This window comes from Pygoscelis adeliae, unplaced genomic scaffold (genome assembly GCF_000699105.1).
Source record: "Pygoscelis adeliae isolate BGI_AS28 unplaced genomic scaffold, ASM69910v1 Scaffold36, whole genome shotgun sequence".
Lineage (NCBI taxonomy): Eukaryota > Metazoa > Chordata > Aves > Sphenisciformes > Spheniscidae > Pygoscelis > Pygoscelis adeliae.
Window position 1 is genome coordinate 983,088 of NW_008824934.1, and position 18,820 is coordinate 1,001,907.

Genomic DNA, 18,820 nt, shown 5'->3' on the forward strand with positions numbered 1-18,820 from the left:
CGCCCCCCCGGGCCGGCCCGGGCAGGGCGGGGGCTCCCGCAGGGCTGGTTTTTTTTTTTTTTTAAGATCGGGACTTGCGAAAAGAGGGACTTCTTGGGACTCCTTTGAATTGTAGCGACCTCGGAAAGGTTTTGTTTCCTGGCGAATTCCAATCGCAAACAGTCTCGTTGCTCTCCGAGTGTAGAACTCCCCAGGCATCTTCTAGCTACCGAGTCTCAGCTGCTCAAATTGTGTTATGACTAGATTCCCCCCTTTTTCCATGCCGAAAAAGTAGAGTTTTTCTGGTGTACTGTCATAACTTTCAGTTTTATTGGGTGCTAGTGTTTGGGTGGTTGTTTTTTTTTTCTTTTATTTAATTTGTAGCATGTTTTCATACTTCATAAAGAAGTTTGAGATTTAACCTATGTATTTGACTTACAGTGTTTGTGATGTTGATAACATTTTGGGCTACTTAATTTGTTACTGAGGTAGGGGTGCTAGTTTTCCTTAGATACCACTGAACTTACTCCCATACCTAAATATAGCTTAGCGAGTCTTCTGGGTCTTAAATCTGTTGAAATCATTGTAGGTAATTTCTTTCTGGAACTGGCAGTTGTTTTGTTAATACCTGTTGTGGTTACTTCCTTTTTAGGTGGCTATGGCTACAGGACAGGTGCTATTTCAGCGGTTTTTTTATACCAAGTCTTTTGTGAAGCATTCCATGGAGGTAAGAAAATATTAAAAGACGTATATGGCTACAAACATTACTTAATCCTTGATCTGTTTTGGCAAGTTGTCAAGTTAGATGTGATCAGAGTGTTGGTAACTAGCCTGTAGATTTTACTTATTGATCAACATGATGTTACAAACCTACATAGTACTGATTTCATCAAATTTTTAGTATTTCCTTGCTTTACCACCACTTTCTCTTGTTATCCCTCCTTAAGCTGTTGGAGGCGGTCAGGTCCTGATTTGAGCAAAACATCAGTGTCTTGCAATACTTATATTTCAGCATGTATCAATGGCCTGTGTTCATCTGGCATCCAAAATTGAAGAAGCACCAAGACGCATAAGGGATGTAATTAACGTGTTCCATCGCCTTAGACATCTACGGGAAAAAAAGTAAGCTTAGACTTTGAAATAATCTGAAGTATTTATGTTGTATTTTAATTATTAAACTTCATGGGCCAATGATAGTATCATTCCCTGTTTCATAAATCAGGGAACATCTTGAAGAGATCTCATGAAGGAGAAAAGTGAGTTGACCCATTTTATTAAGTAAATATTCTTGGTGTTATAAATAATGTAAGTAAATATTCTTGGTGTTATAAATAATGATGTCTCTTACTTTTACACGAACATGATTTAACTTGCGTATGAGTAGTCGTTGAGGTTAAGATTATCTTCAGAATTTGAAATTGTCTTGCAGAAAACCTGTGCCTCTAATACTGGATCAAGAATATGTGAACTTGAAGAATCAAATTATTAAGGCAGAAAGAAGAGTGTTAAAGGAGTTGGGATTTTGTGTTCATGTAAAGCACCCTCATAAGGTTTGTACTGTATAAGTTAACTTTATAATCGGTGTTTCATATGCTATAAATGCTTTGAGTAGACTGTAACTGCATGGAAGCTGTATGGTTTGTACACGATAACGTTAGTTAATTCAGTAAGGCTAGCTTCTTATGTTCCCAATGTTTTCTTTCCCATTTAAGAGAGTCTTACTAGTTGGTCTTGTATCACTGCTGAATGACGACTGGAGGTGGATGCAGATGCTAAGTATTCCTTGAAGTCAAATTATATAAGTAGTAGCTTTGGTGTTAGAAAACGTCAACTAAACATAGATTCTTAAGGAGAAAGGAATTTGGAGACCTAGGGTTGTGATATCCTATTATAAGAAACAGTGTGTCGTGATCACTCCTTGTGGAAACATGCTGAGGTTATTAAACCCCTATGAGCTAGTTAGCAGTGTTTCTCATGTTCTAAAAAGTACACTCAGGTGTGAAGGGCTTGACTAGAAATGAGACAATTCTCAATATTTAAGTATCTCATGTCAGACTAGGATGATACTTGGAGGATGTAACTGCTGCAAATGTTTAAGCTGGTGCTTTAGTACCATTAGCATTATGCCTTAAGTAGCTAAGTGTGGTAAAAGAACCTCCTACTTCTGTGCCAGCAGAACCTGGGATCTTGCTCTTTCTTCCTTTAAAAGCTACTGCTGTCTTAAGGTCTCTTTAAGCTACTTGACTTTCAGAATTCTCTCATGTTACCGGCACCCCAGAGGACAGTTGTACTTGTTTGTTAATTGTTAGGAATTTTTGCTATTAGAGTAGTCTTTTTATCTGCATCCTTGTTTTCCTTTCAAACCTAAGAGAAAAACTAGAACGGAATAAACCAGTGACACACAACATGTTAGATCTGTTCTCTGCAAATACTGTTATACTTCTGTTACTGCTTATTGCAGCTAGCAATATTTTCTCCCAAGTTACAGCTAAAAAGGAATCGTGAATTGTATAGGAGAACATACCTAGCTTGAAAACAGTTGAAGACAAGACATCTAGATGAATAGCATGATGACTGAGCTCAGAAGACGGAGAGCTAGGAAGGTCAGATCTGGTTGAGTGTCAACTTGTGCAAACTTTTGCATTGGAGAGCAGAAGCTGTGTGGATAAACACTGGGGATGTTGCAAACACTCTCGCATCGCATGTGGAGTGTTTTAGAACTTGAAAGAGAATGACAGATGCCTCATGGATGTCCCTCTGAAATAAATAGGTGGCTCTCGAGATTCTTGTTAATAACTCAATAACCCATATCTTCCAGATAATCGTTATGTACCTTCAGGTATTAGAATGTGAACGTAACCAACACCTGGTCCAGACTTCATGGTAAGTTGATTTTCTTTGTTTTAAGAGACCAGCAGGGGCAGTAGCAGAAATATGTCACTTGAGGCACTCTGGGCAACATTGCTCAGAAATGATTGTGGGCCACACCAGACAGCTCCAGTGTTTCTTGGCGTGCCCCAAACTACTACCCAAATGTTGATCGGCCTCTTAAGTTAGAGGCACTGTTTTAATGGTAAGGTAGCTTTCCACCCTGACTTCTCACTTCCCTCCTCTCTGCTTTCACTTTTCAGCTGAAGGGAAAATGTTGAGTGGGTTGTAGGGTTTTCTTGTTTTTTTGTTCTTCGGAGAAAATTATGTGTAGTTAAAGTCTGTTACCAGTGCTGGGAAATGGCTTTTCCCAGGGCTTGAGCTTGATTACAGGTGTATCAAAAACTCGGCACAGATAAATTTCTTTTATCTATATGGATAATGCAAGATGTCAGCTTCTAAGACTGGATAAACTCAATGTTTTCATGTTTGCCAAGAAATGTCCTCTGCCTTGTCGCTCTCATTACAGTAAAGATTTTCTTGGGGATGGGAAGCTTATGTAAAATTCCAGGTCTTAAACTTAACAAATAGATAATGCTTTTAAACAATAATGCTTTTTAACAATACTGTGGTTTAAAAACCTTGAGTGAATCCAAAGATCATATTTCTGCTGACTGAACTGTCTGGTACTGTGACCTGTGTGTAGAGAACCAGTTTTGACTTTTCTTTTCTGTACTCTTTTAATCAAAGGGTAGCCTCTGAGGGTAAGTGACTAAGACTTCTCCTCTGCTGCCCAAGCGCTATGGTGCAGGGATAGCTGCCGTCTTCAGTCAAACCAAAGCAGGCTCTACAAAGAGAAGGCTGACTCTAGACAGGTGGTATATACATGATAGTATAGTAACTGGCCAACTGCTTCTTGTGCTTATGCTTTTTTACTTTTATTTTTATTGTGCCTTTTGATTGTTGTATATTTGATAACCTGATTGTTGAAGTCCTGAAAGATTTTTTAATGTTATATTTCTATAACTGTTAAAATGATGTATTCTTAAATGGTAAAGCAAATTAAGGTGGGATTTAAGTCTTAAAGGGATGAATTAACACAACAAAACGTGAAATCTAGTTTCCGTTTGTAACTAGTTAAACATTTGAGTAGATGCGTGAAGCTTGGAGTCAAATGTAATACTTGGGACTTAGAGAAACTTCCCACTACCAGATTTCCCAGTTCCATTGCATGAAGTACTCGAATGTGAGTTATGGGCTACTCATTACCAGTTTTCTACTTGTTACAAAAGAAGGGGTAGGTGAGGAGGAGGGGCAAAATTACACCAATTGAGAAATGGTTCAGATGTTAAAATAACATGTTTGTGTACTGATGCTTGTTGCTTCCAGTACCTGAAAACTGGTGGATATCCAGTATAATTGTTTTTTGAAATGTGTGTTTTTTACAACATTACCTTTTTCTTAAAACATTGTGACAAGGATTCATTTCCTCATGTGTCTGATTCTGAGCCCACAGGGAAAATACGCAGAGGCCAAACTTGGAAGCAGGCGTGTTTTTCAATTTGGCAAATTAGAAAAAGGCTGTATGACTTCCAGATGTTTGAAGCACCGCTTTTCTTTATTGCTTCTTTTGCCAAAAGGTTTGTGCTCTCTTTGTAGTGGGACAAGAAAAGTAGGCTTTGAAGTTCCTTTCTCCCAGAAAGGTGAGCTGATGTTTAGCATTGCTTCTCTGGGGTAGCAGTTGCTCTTCGTATAAACGAGAATGTAAGACAACTGGGGCAGGTGGGAGTTTGATACTCTTGGGATTCAAGTTCCTTCTGTCTGTCCTGTGTAAACTGGTTACCAGCGTTTGGACTGTGGTCTCTGGTTTGGATGTCTTGGGGGTTAGTGAATCCTTGTATACTGGGTACCCACATGGTTAATTACTACTTTCAGAAAGCGTATTATTTTGAGGACTTTCTATTGTGTCTGGTTTTAGCTTTTCCCCATCTGATACTTTGCTTGACATATGTGCTCAAAAATCTAGATCTTTCTAAGCACGTCAGCTGACAGATTCAGAGGAAGTTACATTGTGTATTTAAGATTTAGAAGAATAATGCTTAAGTGTACTGACTGGAATATATGCAATATTTTACAGTTTTCTCATTCTGTGAATATTCATTTTAAGCAACCTTACTGAAATGGGACACTTTGGAAACCGTATTTCATGTGCCAAAGAGGAGACTGCCTGAATACTGAGTATTCTCCTGAATTGATGTTCGCAAACACCCTGATTTCTTCTATGGCTGCTTTTTGCATCAAAAAGATTTCTGTTGTGGATGGAAAATAATGCTTCTGAAGGAAAAGGGACCACTTAAATCTCCAGTGGAAGTTGACGCGTGCTGAAGTGGACTGCATTTTCATGGGAGAACTACTACAGGAGCTGCAGCTTTCAGCAAACCATCTGGGCTCAGCCCTATTGCAGAGAAACATGTGAACCTAAAAGTCTATAACTGAGTACTTCAGATTATATTGTGTGTTGTCTTGATGAAAATAACTTGTCTATTGCATGAGAGCAGGCCAGTAGAGATCCAGAAGGAAAAGTGAAGTTAAAATTGGTTCTCTTTTCACAACTGAATTTTCAGCAGCCAGTCAGTCAATCAAACTTAATTTCTGTCACACATCCCTCCCCTTGAGGGATTTTTATTTTTTTATTATTTTTTTTTATATTTTTTTAGTAAAGTCACACAACTTTTCTTTAGATTTACAGGAATATAATGTTGAAGTCTAGTAACTGAATGCAGAAAGAAATAGTCCTTGTAGAAGTAAAAACAAAAACCCAAAAGCCACCAAACAACTTTTCAGTGCCATGCAACTTTGCCGATATCCTGTCTTTCAGGAATTACATGAATGATAGCCTGAGAACAGATGTCTTTGTAAGATTCCAGCCAGAAAGCATTGCCTGTGCATGTATTTACCTCGCAGCTAGGACGCTGGAGGTGAGCATACAGTTCCATTAATTTCAAGTTTGTTAGTTTTTTTTTTTTAATGGAAGCAGACAAATGAGCATGTCTTCCCCTCCCTTCCAGATTCCACTTCCTAATCGTCCACACTGGTTTTTACTCTTTGGAGCAACAGAGGAGGAAATTCAAGAAATCTGCTTAAAAATTTTGCAACTCTATACTCGGAAAAAGGTTTGCTGCTTTTTCATATTGTGAGCCTTCATTAAAGGCTGCCGCTTAGAACATGAGTTGGAAAACCTTATTCCATTTGAAACTAGCTGCAAGACATTAAGTGGAACAGGATAGTAGTCACAGTGTCTGGGTCTCTTTAGATTCCCCGCCCTGTAAGTGAGTAAGCAGAAAGTCTAGTTTATTAAGTTTTGTTGTGAGTGGTGCTCCTGTGTTGGCAGGTTGATTTATCTGACCTGGAAAGTAAAGTAGAAAAGAAGAAATTGGCTATCGAAGAGGCAAAAGCACAAGCTAAAGGTCTAGTACCTGAGGGAGCCCCAAGTTTGGATAACACATCAGGATTTTCCCCGATCCCGAAAAATGGTAAGCAGTGGATAACTTGGTTTTTAGTAACTCTTTCTCATCTTAAATGTGTATTTACCCTTTTGGGATGTATATACAGTGTGGTTGGTTGGTGTTTGTCGTTTGTTTTTTTTTAAGCTGGCTTCTAGCAACTATTCAAATGGCAGAGTTTGAGTAGCACTGTAACTTTGTAATTTCTTGAAACAGATAAAGGCTAAAATCAGTCTAAAATTAAGGCTAGTTTGAACATATCGTACAGGGTCTTGCTTTTACGTGGTTTTGCAATAAACTCGAACAAATACTTGCAATTGGCATGTTACACTAAAGCAATATTAAAGCAGAGGTATGATTAGGAACTGTGGCAGAGTAGTATTTTTGGGTGACAGGCGGTGAGTATTTTCCTGCATACTTGGTCTAAAGTTTCCAGTCTGGTGCATGCCTTGCCTAGAAGGTAACGTTTACCATCTTCCTCCTCAGTTTACCTTTAAAAAGATAGTAAATAATAGGCAGGAAAAGGAAGTTGCTGTTCTGCCTTTGCCTTTGAAAGCAATGTGTTACTATTGCAGTTAACTCCCCGGTGTTACCTCAATATTTGGCAGAGATGTTTCAGATTAGCTTCTGCCTTGTGCGAGCTTCCTCAGATCTGCCTCCTGCGGGTGGCTGTGTGTGCAGGCGTGTGTGCACGTGTATGCAAACTGCATGTATGCAGTACTGGTTATTACAAAGATGATGAAACGGGGCGAGGGGAGGCTTCAGTCCTTCTTTCAGTCACTACCCATACTTTCAAAATAAGGTAACAAAGGCTTGTTTTTCTAGAGTCTCCAAAAGAGGTTAAAGGAAATAAACCTTCACCGCTACCTGTTCAGGCAATGAAGAATGCTAAGAGGAAAACAGAGGGAGCAAAAAGAATGAGTTCAAATAGCCCAGTAAACGGGTAAGGCTTTCATAATGAAGATGCTTATTTTTTCCCGTTACGACTTTAAGCAAAATAACTTACTGTTCATTGTCTCTTGCAGCGTTCAGAAAGGAAGAGAAAGCAGAAGTCGAAGTGGAAGTAGAGATCAAAGTTATTCAAGATCTCCATCCAGATCCGCATCCCCTAAGCACAGGTACATACTATTGTAAAAGAAGGGTGTGCTATGAGAAGCTCCCGGACTAAAATTTCCCAGAGTGAGCTTTGGTAGTTTCTCAACAAGAGAGGCTGTGAAATAACGTAGCAGTGTGTGCTGCTAGTTAAGGCTTCAGAAACGTTATGGCTAAGAGCTGTACTGTCTTGGCTCACAGGTCAAGGGAGTTGCAGTGTCCAACCTTGTCGTACCTGGGCCAAATAGATTGAAAGGAGAGTGTAAGCGTATTGGGACACTTTTGAATGTCAGCCTGTTTCTTGGTGACATATGTCCCACCAAGCAGCAGGGTTTATTTGTTGTTTTGGGGTTTTTTATGTTTAAAGCTGGGTGTTTGTGGCTACAACCTTTGTTTTTACTGAACTGTATTGGGGTAGTTAAAGCGTTTTCTGCAGTAGATGAACTCTTAACTCCAGCCTTCGTCTCATTGGCAGTCGCTCCTGCAAAACCGTAACTTATGAAATACAAAATGATCCTGTTTTGTATGTAGTTGAGAGTAGTAGAGGTTCATGCTCCTCAGTCAAAGCAAGTTTGACTTAATTCAACAGTCTGTGTCCCATTGGGTTTGGGTGTGTACTGATAAAAGTATGGCTTTGTATTAACGTGTTGAATTTAATGAAACATCTTTAAAATCTGCTTTCTGTACTGCCTTGGGCTTTGAAGTTCAGCATATAACCATGCTACCCACAGAGGGGTAATCAAAGAGACAGAAAGGAGCATTAACTCCAAACTTGGGCGTTTTGGTGACGGTATTACTGTAACTGAAGCAGGAGAAGGGGTTTTACCTTTTGTCTTGTTGGCAGCACTTGAATCTGGCAGCTACTCTTAGCTGTTCACGCATGTTTTCTAAGTAGTGAAGGAAAAAGATCTAAAACTGAGATGTGACTACTATACTCCAAACGGATTTGAGTTTCTACAAATCAGGATTTCTACAGTAACCAGATGTGATCAAGTCTGGGACACAAGATTACTTCTCATGGGATACTGAACAACAGAATACAGAACCTAGTGCCTGGTCTCAAACTGTGCTTGCACACCTTGGCTCTATAAGTGAGGAGCATTTGTCTATCTGGTACTTTAAGTGTGTGTGTATGTATGTATTGTGACTGCGTTTAGGTGCTAATAGTCATGTAGAGTAATTCTATTTAATATTAAGAAAATCATATGCTTTCTCTCCTGTTCTTTTTCTCTTTCCATAGGAAAAGTGAAAGTTACTCCACATCAAGCGGCTCCAAATCCCACAGCCGTTCTAGGAGCCGCAGTGACTCTCCTCCAAGACAGTTCAACCACAGTTCTAGCTACAAAGGTTCCAAGGTGAGAAGTTACAAGAAATCAAAAGACTACAAGTACTCAACGCACAAACCACGGAAATCACGCAGCAGGAGTTCATCACGTTCCAGGAGCCGATCCCGGGAGCGCTCTGACCATTCGGGGAAGTACAAGAAGAAGAGTCACTACTATAGAAATCACAGGCATGAGCGTTCACGCTCCTATGAGCGAGCAAGTCATCGCTATGACCGAGACCATCCTGGCCACAGTAGGCATAGGCGATGAATAAAGTAAAAAGTTCTTTCCTTTGGAATTTAAGCAGTGGAGCTCTTCCCCATTTGGTCTTCGCGGCATAGGGTTAACCTGGCTTGTAAACCACCTAGCTTGAGTAATGTCCATTTTGCTGGCAGTTCTGTACTTACTATCATGAATCCAAAGGAAAGATACTAACAAAACAGGATGATGTGAAAGACTTAATCTGATAAATGTCTTGGTGACTGTTCTGCTGGAGCGTCACCTAATAACACTGCAGAACTTGTCTCTGGATGCTCCTATGCCTGCTCTTTAGTAATTTGCATACCGTAGTGCAGTGGAGTGTTATTTGGGACTTCCAGTTCTGCAAGCAGGACCTCCATTGCTCAGTAGTCGGAATACTGTGCTGAACAGTCCTTCCCTGTGGAACTAGAAGGCTCAAGACAGTTCATAAAAACCATTGGAGTGGCTTGGTGCTAACAAAGCTGTCTTTTCATACTGACTCAATTATGTTGTACAAATGTAAGGTGACTTTTTTAGAACTGTTGCCTATATTAGGTTATACATGTGTATATATATTTTGCAGTGTTACAGTACAGTATGGGAGTATGGCCTTACTAGCCTTTACACTTTATCCACAATGTAAATAAGCATTTGTTTAATACAGGTGGAAGATATATACAGAAAATTCAAAACTTGAATTCTATCAAAAGACTTGTGTAGAAAATTCTGATAAATGTGAAAGTATTTAGCTCTGTGTATTGAGAGTAGTATATTTTTATCTGTGCAATGCTGTGTGCAGGCCACCAGCTCATAAGACATTTCCTATATATTCATTTTAAGTGGTTTGAAATTCTTTACTCAGGATCTTTGACACTGAAGAATTAGTAGTTTGTCAATCTGCATGCTTGTCGAAGAACAGAGCATTTAAAAAAAAAAAAAAAAAAAAGCAAAAACTCCACAGCCCAGTAGTATCAGTTCTAGTGGTATATCTGAGCTGTTACTCTCATGCTCCCTAATTTCATTAAAGTATTTGATTTTCTATCAAATTTACTTGATGGTAGTTTCTTATGAGCTATACCACTGTGCCTACTCATAAGGAAAGAAATTTGGTGCTGAATGAAGAGATTGTCAAATTGCAGTAGATTTAAGACTAGCGTAAGTTGTTGCACCCTGAATACAGGTGTAGTAGGTGTCGTGCTGGGCCCGTCCTGGAGGAGCAGGCTGGTGTACGGTGTGAAATAGGGTGCTGTTATTTGAACCTTTCAAGCTCTGTGAGTAGATCTTACTAGAACCACTGCCTGCTGGTTAAACTTCCTCTGTCCGCTCTGGGGGAAGCAAGATGCATGAGGGATTTTGTAGTCAATCTTTTAGGTGCCTCAGTGTGACAGTGACTCTTCTAACGCTTCTTTTAAATCCAGACCCATCTCTTGGCAATTTTCTTAGTTTTTAATATGGCGGCAAGGCAGCTGAAAGCACTTGCAGTCAGCCTTCCTCTAGCCAACCTCTAGTCTACCAAATTTCCTGAGCTGGAGGTTCCGTAGGATTATTCTGTGTAATTACCAGTGGATGTGTTTGTGAACTTGACTACTCTTTGTTTGAACTGTGATGGTTTTGACCTCTGCAGCTCCCTCTGACGTTCTGTTCCATAACGGATTTCCTGGTCACCTTGCAGTAGCAGTAGTTGGTTTGTAGTTCTTTGCCATAGTTGTGATGACATCTCAGCTGAGAAAAGACAACTGATTGAGACAGGCAGCAGATCCAAGGAAGGCTCCGTAGAGCTCCAGCAGAGCACTGCTATGGAACGGAAGTTAATCTGTTCCTGAATCGGTGAACTACCTGCCTTAACTTGATCTTTGCACACAGATGGAAACTAACTATTTCATACTTGGTATGCTAAATAATTGAGTAGAAGTTAAAGTAGCTCAGACATAACGTGATACAAAAAGTAACTTTGATCTATTCAAACGTGAACAACCTGAAGTAAGTGTTCTCTAGAGATTCCCCATTTTATGTCTTTCTAATTCTTACTACCTGGATGTTACTTGGAGCAAGTCAACTTCAAATCTCTGTTTAGTAATTCCAGTTCTAAAAGGTGTAGTCAGTGTCTCCCCGTTTAACTACTTCATTCTGCCCCGGATGCTTCCAGAATTGCCTCTTGTCCAGTTCCTGAGGTAAGCAACATATGGGGAGGCAGGTTTCACAGCTGCAGCCTCCTCCAGAAAGACTTTAGGAGGAATTACTTTAGTTAAGTCTCAGTTCTGCTGGCTACAGACGTGACCTTCCTCCAGTGCAAGTAGCATGGACGAGGATAAAGGTAAGACCCAGGCTACGTACACTTTTCTACATGAACGTAATGTCACTTGGCATAAAAATCGGCATCTGTGTCCTATAAACTACTGTGCTTATGTACAGCGCCCGATAAATGTACTTTCTAGTACACTTGGTAAATCTGGAGAGGAAAAAACAAAGGAGAAAGTGTGTATAGTTTTACATTAAGGTGGTTTTGTTCCAAAACAAAAGGGATTATATCACAGGATTGAAAGACCTCCTGTTCTAGGAGAGAACAATCTGTCTTTAGCAGCAAAAAGCCCAACGCAGCTAGCTACGCAGGATGTCCTGGTGGTGAGGTGGGGTTGGGAGAAGATGCCCAGAGTAGCTAGAGGAAATGCGGGGGCTGATTGGGTGGGTGGGAGTAGATGTGCCTGTTTAACAGAGGTGTGCCTGTTTTCACTCAGGTGGTACGGCGCGCAGCTGTAAGGGCTGGCAAATGTATTGTTTTACTTTGCTCAGGAAGTCCAAGATGAAAGAGTTTTCTCACGTGTTTGGTAACTAGGGGCATTTACAAGCAAGTAGTTTTTCGGCATTTACTGTGCCGAGTGCTAAGAGCTGTAGTATCGGTCATATTTCACCCTGAAAATAACTGGCTCAGCATTCCAAAGCAGTCATTCCAGAGTTTCAATTTAAGCTCTTTGCAGCGGTCAACTTACGAACCTTTGAATTAAATCCCTGTTTCCTTGAAGTTGGGAATCCTGGGCATTCTGTTAGTTTAGCCACCTTTCCAGCTGATACCAAACATAACATCCACCAATCCGCAAAAGTCTGGAAGGGAACGTGCATTTCTCTACCTTAAAATGTAGCTGGCAGAGAGCAGCTGTATTTCATGAACAGTAATGGCTCTGCTCCTCTCCACCTGTACAATAACGAACAAAGGGCACAGGTGACAACTGCAGTCGGTCCCTGGGCGATGACAGAGCTGTGGTTCATGAGAACCTCGCCCCTTGACCCACGGAAAAGAGAAATGGGCGAGGTGCCACTTCTTGGGGCGTGAAAATGTTTCGAAGTGGATGAACATCTGTGGCAGTTTTGATGTGAGCCACCCCCAGGGAACTGCTGAGACAACTTGGGGAAGCAAGTGCTGCTGACAACAAGGAAGCCAGAAGTCCAATTAACGGAGCTGGCAGATTATTTTTCTTCTCTTTTTCTTGGCACCAGTTTGCATTTGTTCGCTTAATCTTCTGTAAGCACAGTTCCTGTGGCAGGTGTCAAGTGGATGTGATCGGGCACGACGCTGTAAAAGAGCCTGGAAAAAAAATCAGCCCAGTCTTTGGAGAAGCGTTAAGAAATACTGTATCAAGTAATTTCTTCGTTCCTCAGGTATGCTTAGCGCCCTCTTGGAACCCTACTGCTTGTCTCTTTACATCTGGTTAAGTGTCTGTTGCTTTTCCCAAGGTTTCCTGCAGAGCTGAAGGGAACCGGGCTGCTTTTTGTCTTACTAGAAAAACCATCCTCCGCCTTGGGGTCATCTGATGGGGTAGCGATCAGAAACCACTGGTGTCTGGCAGAACTGTGGTGGTTCGTGTGAAATGATACGAAGAGACAGTCTCTACCCTAACCATGACTTGGGAAATGACCCTTCCGTCGGGCGGGCAGGCAGGCAGTCCTGCACATGAGCTCTTGGGGAACTCGTCAATTCTTTGGTGAAGAGCTTGCTTCCTCAACCTCTGTGTTAATTTCTACTTGTTTTCCTAGTAAGCGGAGCTGAAAATAGAATAAATGGTGTGCAATCCTGCTCAGACGTTATTTCGCTATTTACCAGTGAAATTTTACGGTTGAAGGATCAACTGTTCTTTTCTGGATACCATCCGTGTTTGATCTAGCGCGTGTTTCGGGAGGCTGGAGAAGCGGTGCAGGCCTGCATTGTGCCAATCCTTGAATCCAGACATAGGCTGTGTCCTTGTAGTCAGAAAATGTGACACCCCCTGACCTGACTAGTTCCTCCGGCTGAAATCTGTGCGTAGTACTTTCCGTGTTCATTGTACTGAGACCAATCTTTTTTTCTTTGGCTCCCCCCAGCTGCCAGCGCTTGTGACTATCACAGATCATACAATATTTAGAATTTGTTTACAACCTGTAGTCCTATTGGGTAAGAAATTGTGAGAGAATCTAAGTTTTCATTTTAAGAAACCAGAAAAATGTCTAGTTCTCATGGATACACAGATTACAAAGCACAGAAATCCATGCGTATCAGGCTGAGTAAACAGAAGGCGAGGAGTTTAGGTTTACCTAAAAGAAAAACCAAACCCACCGCATTTTTATGTACATGCCCACATGTACAAGTCTCGGCTCTTAAGGTGAGTTACGACTTCTGTTTTCTGAACGGCTGAAGACTGCAGGATGGCTCTCGCTCATCAGAACATCGCTCGGGTTACTCCTCTGTGATCTCTCTGAATCTGGCGTTCGCATGTAATTCCTTCTGCCTGGAGAGAGGCCGTCTCACTGGCCAGAAGCTTTGAAGGGACAGCGCTTACTGAGACCTCTGACTTAGAAGGCGCTACAGTTTTGGCCAGGCTATGGTTCTCTTTCCTCAGATAAAGCCGCCTACCTGCTCTAGCAGCGCAGCCTGGTCCTCCTTCCTTCATGGGAAATAATCCTCCAGGCTTCCCGGCTAACGTTTCCTCAGCAATGGACTCCACAGCTGCAGATCCAGTGTGCAGGTGGAAGGTCACACCCTCAGATCTCTGTTTGCTCTCTACCAGCAGAGGGTCAGCCAACAAAGCTTTCCTTTTTCAGGCGAGCGCCTGAAGAATTATTTCCTCAAATACGCAACTTCTAGCACGGTGTGTGCCAGGCAGGTGGTGACCAAGAGGGAAAGATCCCCCCTCTTGGGTGAGCCAAAGGTAGGAAGCCAGTGGCTGACACGATCAAAGAATAATTGAATAAACAACAAAGCTTGGAGTTTTTAAGATCAGATGAGAAAAGCAGGTTTCACTTCCCTGTTAGACGTTTGGGACGGAGGCTTTAATTGAGACTTACCATAAGCTTCAGTGCAGACGTTGTCTCCGTGCAGAGCTGGGTGCTGGGCCCTTTGCACCTCTGGAAAATCAGCGTGGTGGGAAATGGGAAAGAGGTTCAGCTTCTGGCAGAAACTGTCCACCTTCGTTGCCGAGCTCACTGCGTACGCCTCTGGAGTCTGGCCAGGAATTTTGGAGTCCATTGCCACCTCTGAAGCCCACTTAAGATCTGATATGGCCAGGTCTGAAATACCGAAACTGGTCATGGCTTTGGTTTATGGCAGAGTCTTTTGTGCGCCTCTGTTTGTGAAGGGTGGCTACTCTTCTCTGTTTGACATCCCCGAGTCTGCTCAAACTGAATTCTGCTGACTTGAAGGCTGTGGATTGGTGATTCAAAACCATTTAGTTAGAGGGAGTGTCTGTTTTAAACCTTATTTTGCTTGTTTTGCCCACAGCCTATCACTCTAATAGTGATTTATAGTTCCACAAACACTATAAATATCCTGATATTCTGATATGTTCTTGGGTGGAAAAAGTGCCAGAGACCTGCAAAAAAAAAAAAAAAAAACAAAAGCCAAAAAAAAAAAAAGCCTTGCAGCATGTCCTGCACAAAGAGAGACCAAAGCCAAAGAGGAGCTGAATGAACGGAGCTCGCTCAAATACAGAAACTGCGGGTAGCAATTATTTAAGAGTATTGCTTCACCCAAAATAAAAGCAGTATTTTCTCCCTTGTCCTGCCAGGTAACTCCTCTCCAAGGGTTGCCAGGCAACCCTTGTTTTTATTGTCTTTAAATGGGGGTGAGAAATTACTAAGCAAAGCAATTCTGCCTCTGGTGTATCCAACTCAACTCAGGTTGAGCTAAACAGCATTAAAATGTGCCTTGTTGGACTGCGGTTAGCAGCGTGCTGAAATCTGGACTTTACTTCAAGAGTTAGACAAAAGCAGGCCTGGAGGAACTAGCTTCCAGCACGCGGAACTTGGTTAAAAGCCACGGCAAACAGCAGCAGGAGCTGGAAAGGAGAGGGTGAGGGCTGAGGTGAGAAGATGTGACTGGGGCTGGCCAGATTCACTTTGGATGCTCTCCGACTCCAGCTGGTGGAAGAGAATCCTCATACGCTGGACCTGGTTGCTGTTCGCCATCCGCAAGCAGCTCTGGGCAATGTTTCTCTCGTATGTGCCTTGCTGTGTCTTGTAACTTGGATGTCTTCCTCCTGTCACTCAGGAAAAATGCCTTGCTGATGGGATGGGACCTTGCTCGCCCAGGGGAACCTGTCACCGGCTCTCTGCGTGACCTCGGGCTATATGACTTGGACCCTGTCCCAGTTTCCCCGTCTACAAAAGCAGAGGAAGAGCTTTTTTAGGAACACCTTGGCGCTTTGAAAAGCATTATGTGGCATTCTGTACAGGTCAGTTCTGTCTCGTGTATCTAGACAATAGCAGGGGTTTTCAGTATATGTTTTACTAAGAAAAACATCTTCCTCTAGTTAGACTGTTTCTTCCCCTTCGAGAACTACTCTGAATTCCAGACAAGAGACAAGCACCCTGTGCGTGCAGTCCTAGCTGCGCTCTGGCAGTGACAAAACTCCCCTTGACTCCAGTGAGGTTTGACCCTTTTTGTTCTACCGGTCTCCACAAAAGCTGCTGGCCGAAAAATACTCCAAATGGCTCAATAAAGAGATACTTCCACTGACAGGGCCCAGACTAGAGGAGGAACGCAGCAAGGAACGCCCGAGAAATCGACGGCAAATAGCAGTGAAATAGCGTTAAAAAGTGACAGTTACGGATTTAATCTGCAGTCAGCAACAATCACGTTTGATTGCAAGTGCAGCACCACGCACGGTGTAAAGCGCCTCACGGCTGTCTCCGACGTCTCAGGTCAGCAAAGTTGCGCCGTGATTACACCAACCCTGATGACGGCCCTCCCGCGCCGTGCAAGGGGTGCCGCGGGCCGCCTAGTGCTTGCGTACCGAGCAGCGCGTGCACGCCAACGCCAGCCCAGAGGCTGCCGGTCCCAGTGCCGCCGCTGCGGGCTTAACTCGCATGCGCAAAATTCCAGCTATGCCTGGCAGCCCTGGCGCTCACATGTGCTGACAGCAAGGACTGAATAAATTACAAGCGCGAAGAGGTCGACTAAGCTGTCTTATGCCTGACAGGGATTTTTTGAAAATTCTCCAAAACCAACAAAATGCTGTTGGTAATGCACAAAGAGAATTCTGAAATTAACACAGTACGCATGGGAAGGAAGGTAACTGATTAAACCTCTTGGAAAAGAAGAGAGTGCTGGTGTTTGTGAGACGGAGAGACACTTCTGGAACGGAGCTTTATTTGGAAGAAAGGAGAAAAACACAGGTATCAGTATACGGGGCAGCCTTACTGCTGGCTTGTTGCCACATCTGATCTTTGCACAAAGACCAGCTTTTCCGTGGAGAAACGGTGGAATCTAATTCCGTGGATCCCCTTTAAATAAGGGGTGATGGATCCACACATTCATTTTTACATAGGGCAGAGCAATAACCAGACATTTATTTGATTGTTTTGATGCTCTGGAACCCCTCGATATTAGCCATTGATTTCTCTGTGTGTGTGTGAGAGCGCGAGCAGTTTACATTCCTTCCAAACCTCCGGGCAGGTAACTGGCCTCTTATCTGCAAGGCTGAGCTGAGCTGCAGCGTGTGACCACCACCCATCGCTGCCAGGGTAGTCAGCCCCTCCGGCAATGCTATTTCCAAAACCACTGAACCTTGAGAGGATGGAGGGATTGGAGGCCCTTCCCGAGGGTCCTGTTGTGGAGTATCGCTCACAGTTGAGCCATTCGTGGCATGTGAGTTCCTTTCAGTCTTCAGAGCACTTTTCCTTATGAAAACAATGCCACGGAGCCAGCAGAGGACACGATACGGAAATACTAAGAGGGATATTCATACTGCCTGAGAACGTAGATACCAAAGCTGGAGAATTCCCTCTCTTTCCTGTATAGCTGATGGGTACAGACAGGTATTTGAATTTCAGTTAGACTTCTCCAAACCCTGCTGTGGACAAGTCTGTCTCTCTCAGAACTACACAGGAGCAGCAGCTGCCTAAACAATGTACCAAACCCTGGCAGTGTGAACACACTCTTGCTCGCTTGCCCAAGTTGACGAAGTTGAGGTATAGCCAGGAGCTGAGGTGCGATTCTCTAAATCCCAGCTGAGCCTCTGACCCTTGCGAGGGCCCAGGGAGAAATGGACTGGCCCAACTATCCTTCGCAAGCAATAGGTGGCACTTGCATCCAGCGGCGCCTCCAGCCTCCTCTGCTACCAGCACTACCAGCTGGTAAGAAGCCAACGTGACTTCAAAATGAACGTAGCTAACCCAGCCTCAGAGGACAGAGAGAACAATATTTCCGTGGGACTAAGTCAGGGAGAGCACAGTGAAAGGCAATGGCATTTTCAACACCTCCTTAGGAGTCCTCAGAGAGCCGACGCAAAGCCTGTTCAAAGCAGAAGAAATCCTTCCATCGTTTGCCCTACCTATCGCTGTAATGGCACTCCTTGGCGTCATGAGACCGGCAATAGACTGGTGGCTTCCCTCTGTGGGCCTGAGGTATAACATCCCCAAGTCCACACTCTCCCCTTCAATGTCCATTTCTTTCAGGTGGTCTGAGAAAGGTGTTGCACGATGCAGCTTCTCGCGTTCACAGCAGGGAAAGGGACAGCACGCACACAGCATGAGTCCTTCCACAGGGAACACGTTAAACCGACCTGTTCACGCTCGTTAGCTGAGCGGTGGTATTTGGCCGTGCGTGCTCTCCGCTCATTACAGATGTGTTGTGAAATGCGGCAGCTTAAACAAGAGGTGTCCATACCAGCCCATTCTATCTCCTGTTTGTCACAAGGAAAGAATATATTTATGGGCGCTCACCACAGCCCCAGTAATACACAGCAAAACCTGAAAAGCTGCAGCAAATCTGTTGAGCCCAGTATGGAGACAATGGTCCCGGCTCCTCGCTGATACGCGTGGGTAACCCCGCACGGGAGTGAATGAGGCTGGGATGATTTTCGCACAAAGGCCTGGCTGCTTGTCTGTAACTACAAATGAGCAAGAAACGATCCGAAACCCACGGTGGCCGTTTCCCTTTTGGTGTGAGTCACCCATCAGGCAGAGTGCAGTAACTGGGTGTGGTCCCCCGACCTATGGCTCCGTGTCCTCAAGAGAAATCATTTCACCTCTGTTCCCCAGCAGTGAAGTGGAGCCAGCCAGGCTTGACACTTCTGTTACGTATTTTCAGACTATCAGGGAAAAGGGCGATTTACGATGGATATTGCCCTTATGGTTTGTTTGCAAAGTGCTGTGTATGTTTACGATGCCGTAAAAAGGCAATGGAACACGCGATTAAACACAACATACTTTGTATGTAAAACTTTTGCAATGGGCAAACACTGTATCCGCTAAACCTTGGACTCAGATTCCTGCTTCATGTTCAGAACCCACCGAATCTTTTGGCTCAGTGGGAGCCTGGGACTCTCCGCTTGCTGAAGGAAGAGC

At 43.2% G+C, this 18,820-nt stretch overlaps 2 protein-coding genes across 3 annotated transcripts in view; both read left to right on the plus strand.

Annotated features, from left to right (window-relative positions):
• Positions 1 to 116: 116 nt before the first annotated feature.
• On the plus strand, positions 117 to 10,049 carry CCNL2 (cyclin L2). 2 transcript variants are annotated; one of them, XM_009325161.1, is made up of 11 exons: positions 117 to 270; positions 632 to 706; positions 992 to 1,101; positions 1,409 to 1,529; positions 2,798 to 2,862; positions 5,726 to 5,825; positions 5,916 to 6,020; positions 6,239 to 6,380; positions 7,176 to 7,293; positions 7,376 to 7,468; positions 8,683 to 10,049. In XM_009325161.1, the coding sequence occupies exons 2-11, from the start codon at positions 638 to 640 to the stop codon at positions 9,035 to 9,037; spliced, it is 1,278 nt and encodes a 425-aa protein (XP_009323436.1). In that variant the 5' UTR covers positions 117 to 270; positions 632 to 637; the 3' UTR covers positions 9,038 to 10,049. The 2 variants fall into 2 exon arrangements, with proteins under 2 accessions (XP_009323436.1, XP_009323438.1); XM_009325163.1 differs by lacking the exons at positions 117 to 270; positions 632 to 706; positions 992 to 1,101; positions 1,409 to 1,529; positions 2,798 to 2,862 and adding an exon at positions 3,636 to 3,722 and having other exon boundaries at positions 5,015 to 5,825.
• A 1,256-nt stretch (positions 10,050 to 11,305) lies between these two features.
• The window catches only part of LOC103918020 (uncharacterized oxidoreductase C663.09c-like), a 19,788-nt gene continuing 12,273 nt past the window's right edge, over positions 11,306 to 18,820 (plus strand). The window contains exon 1 of the mRNA XM_009325258.1: positions 11,306 to 11,321. Within this exon, the coding sequence (XP_009323533.1) occupies positions 11,306 to 11,321 (16 nt within the window). The remainder of the gene's footprint in view (positions 11,322 to 18,820) is intronic.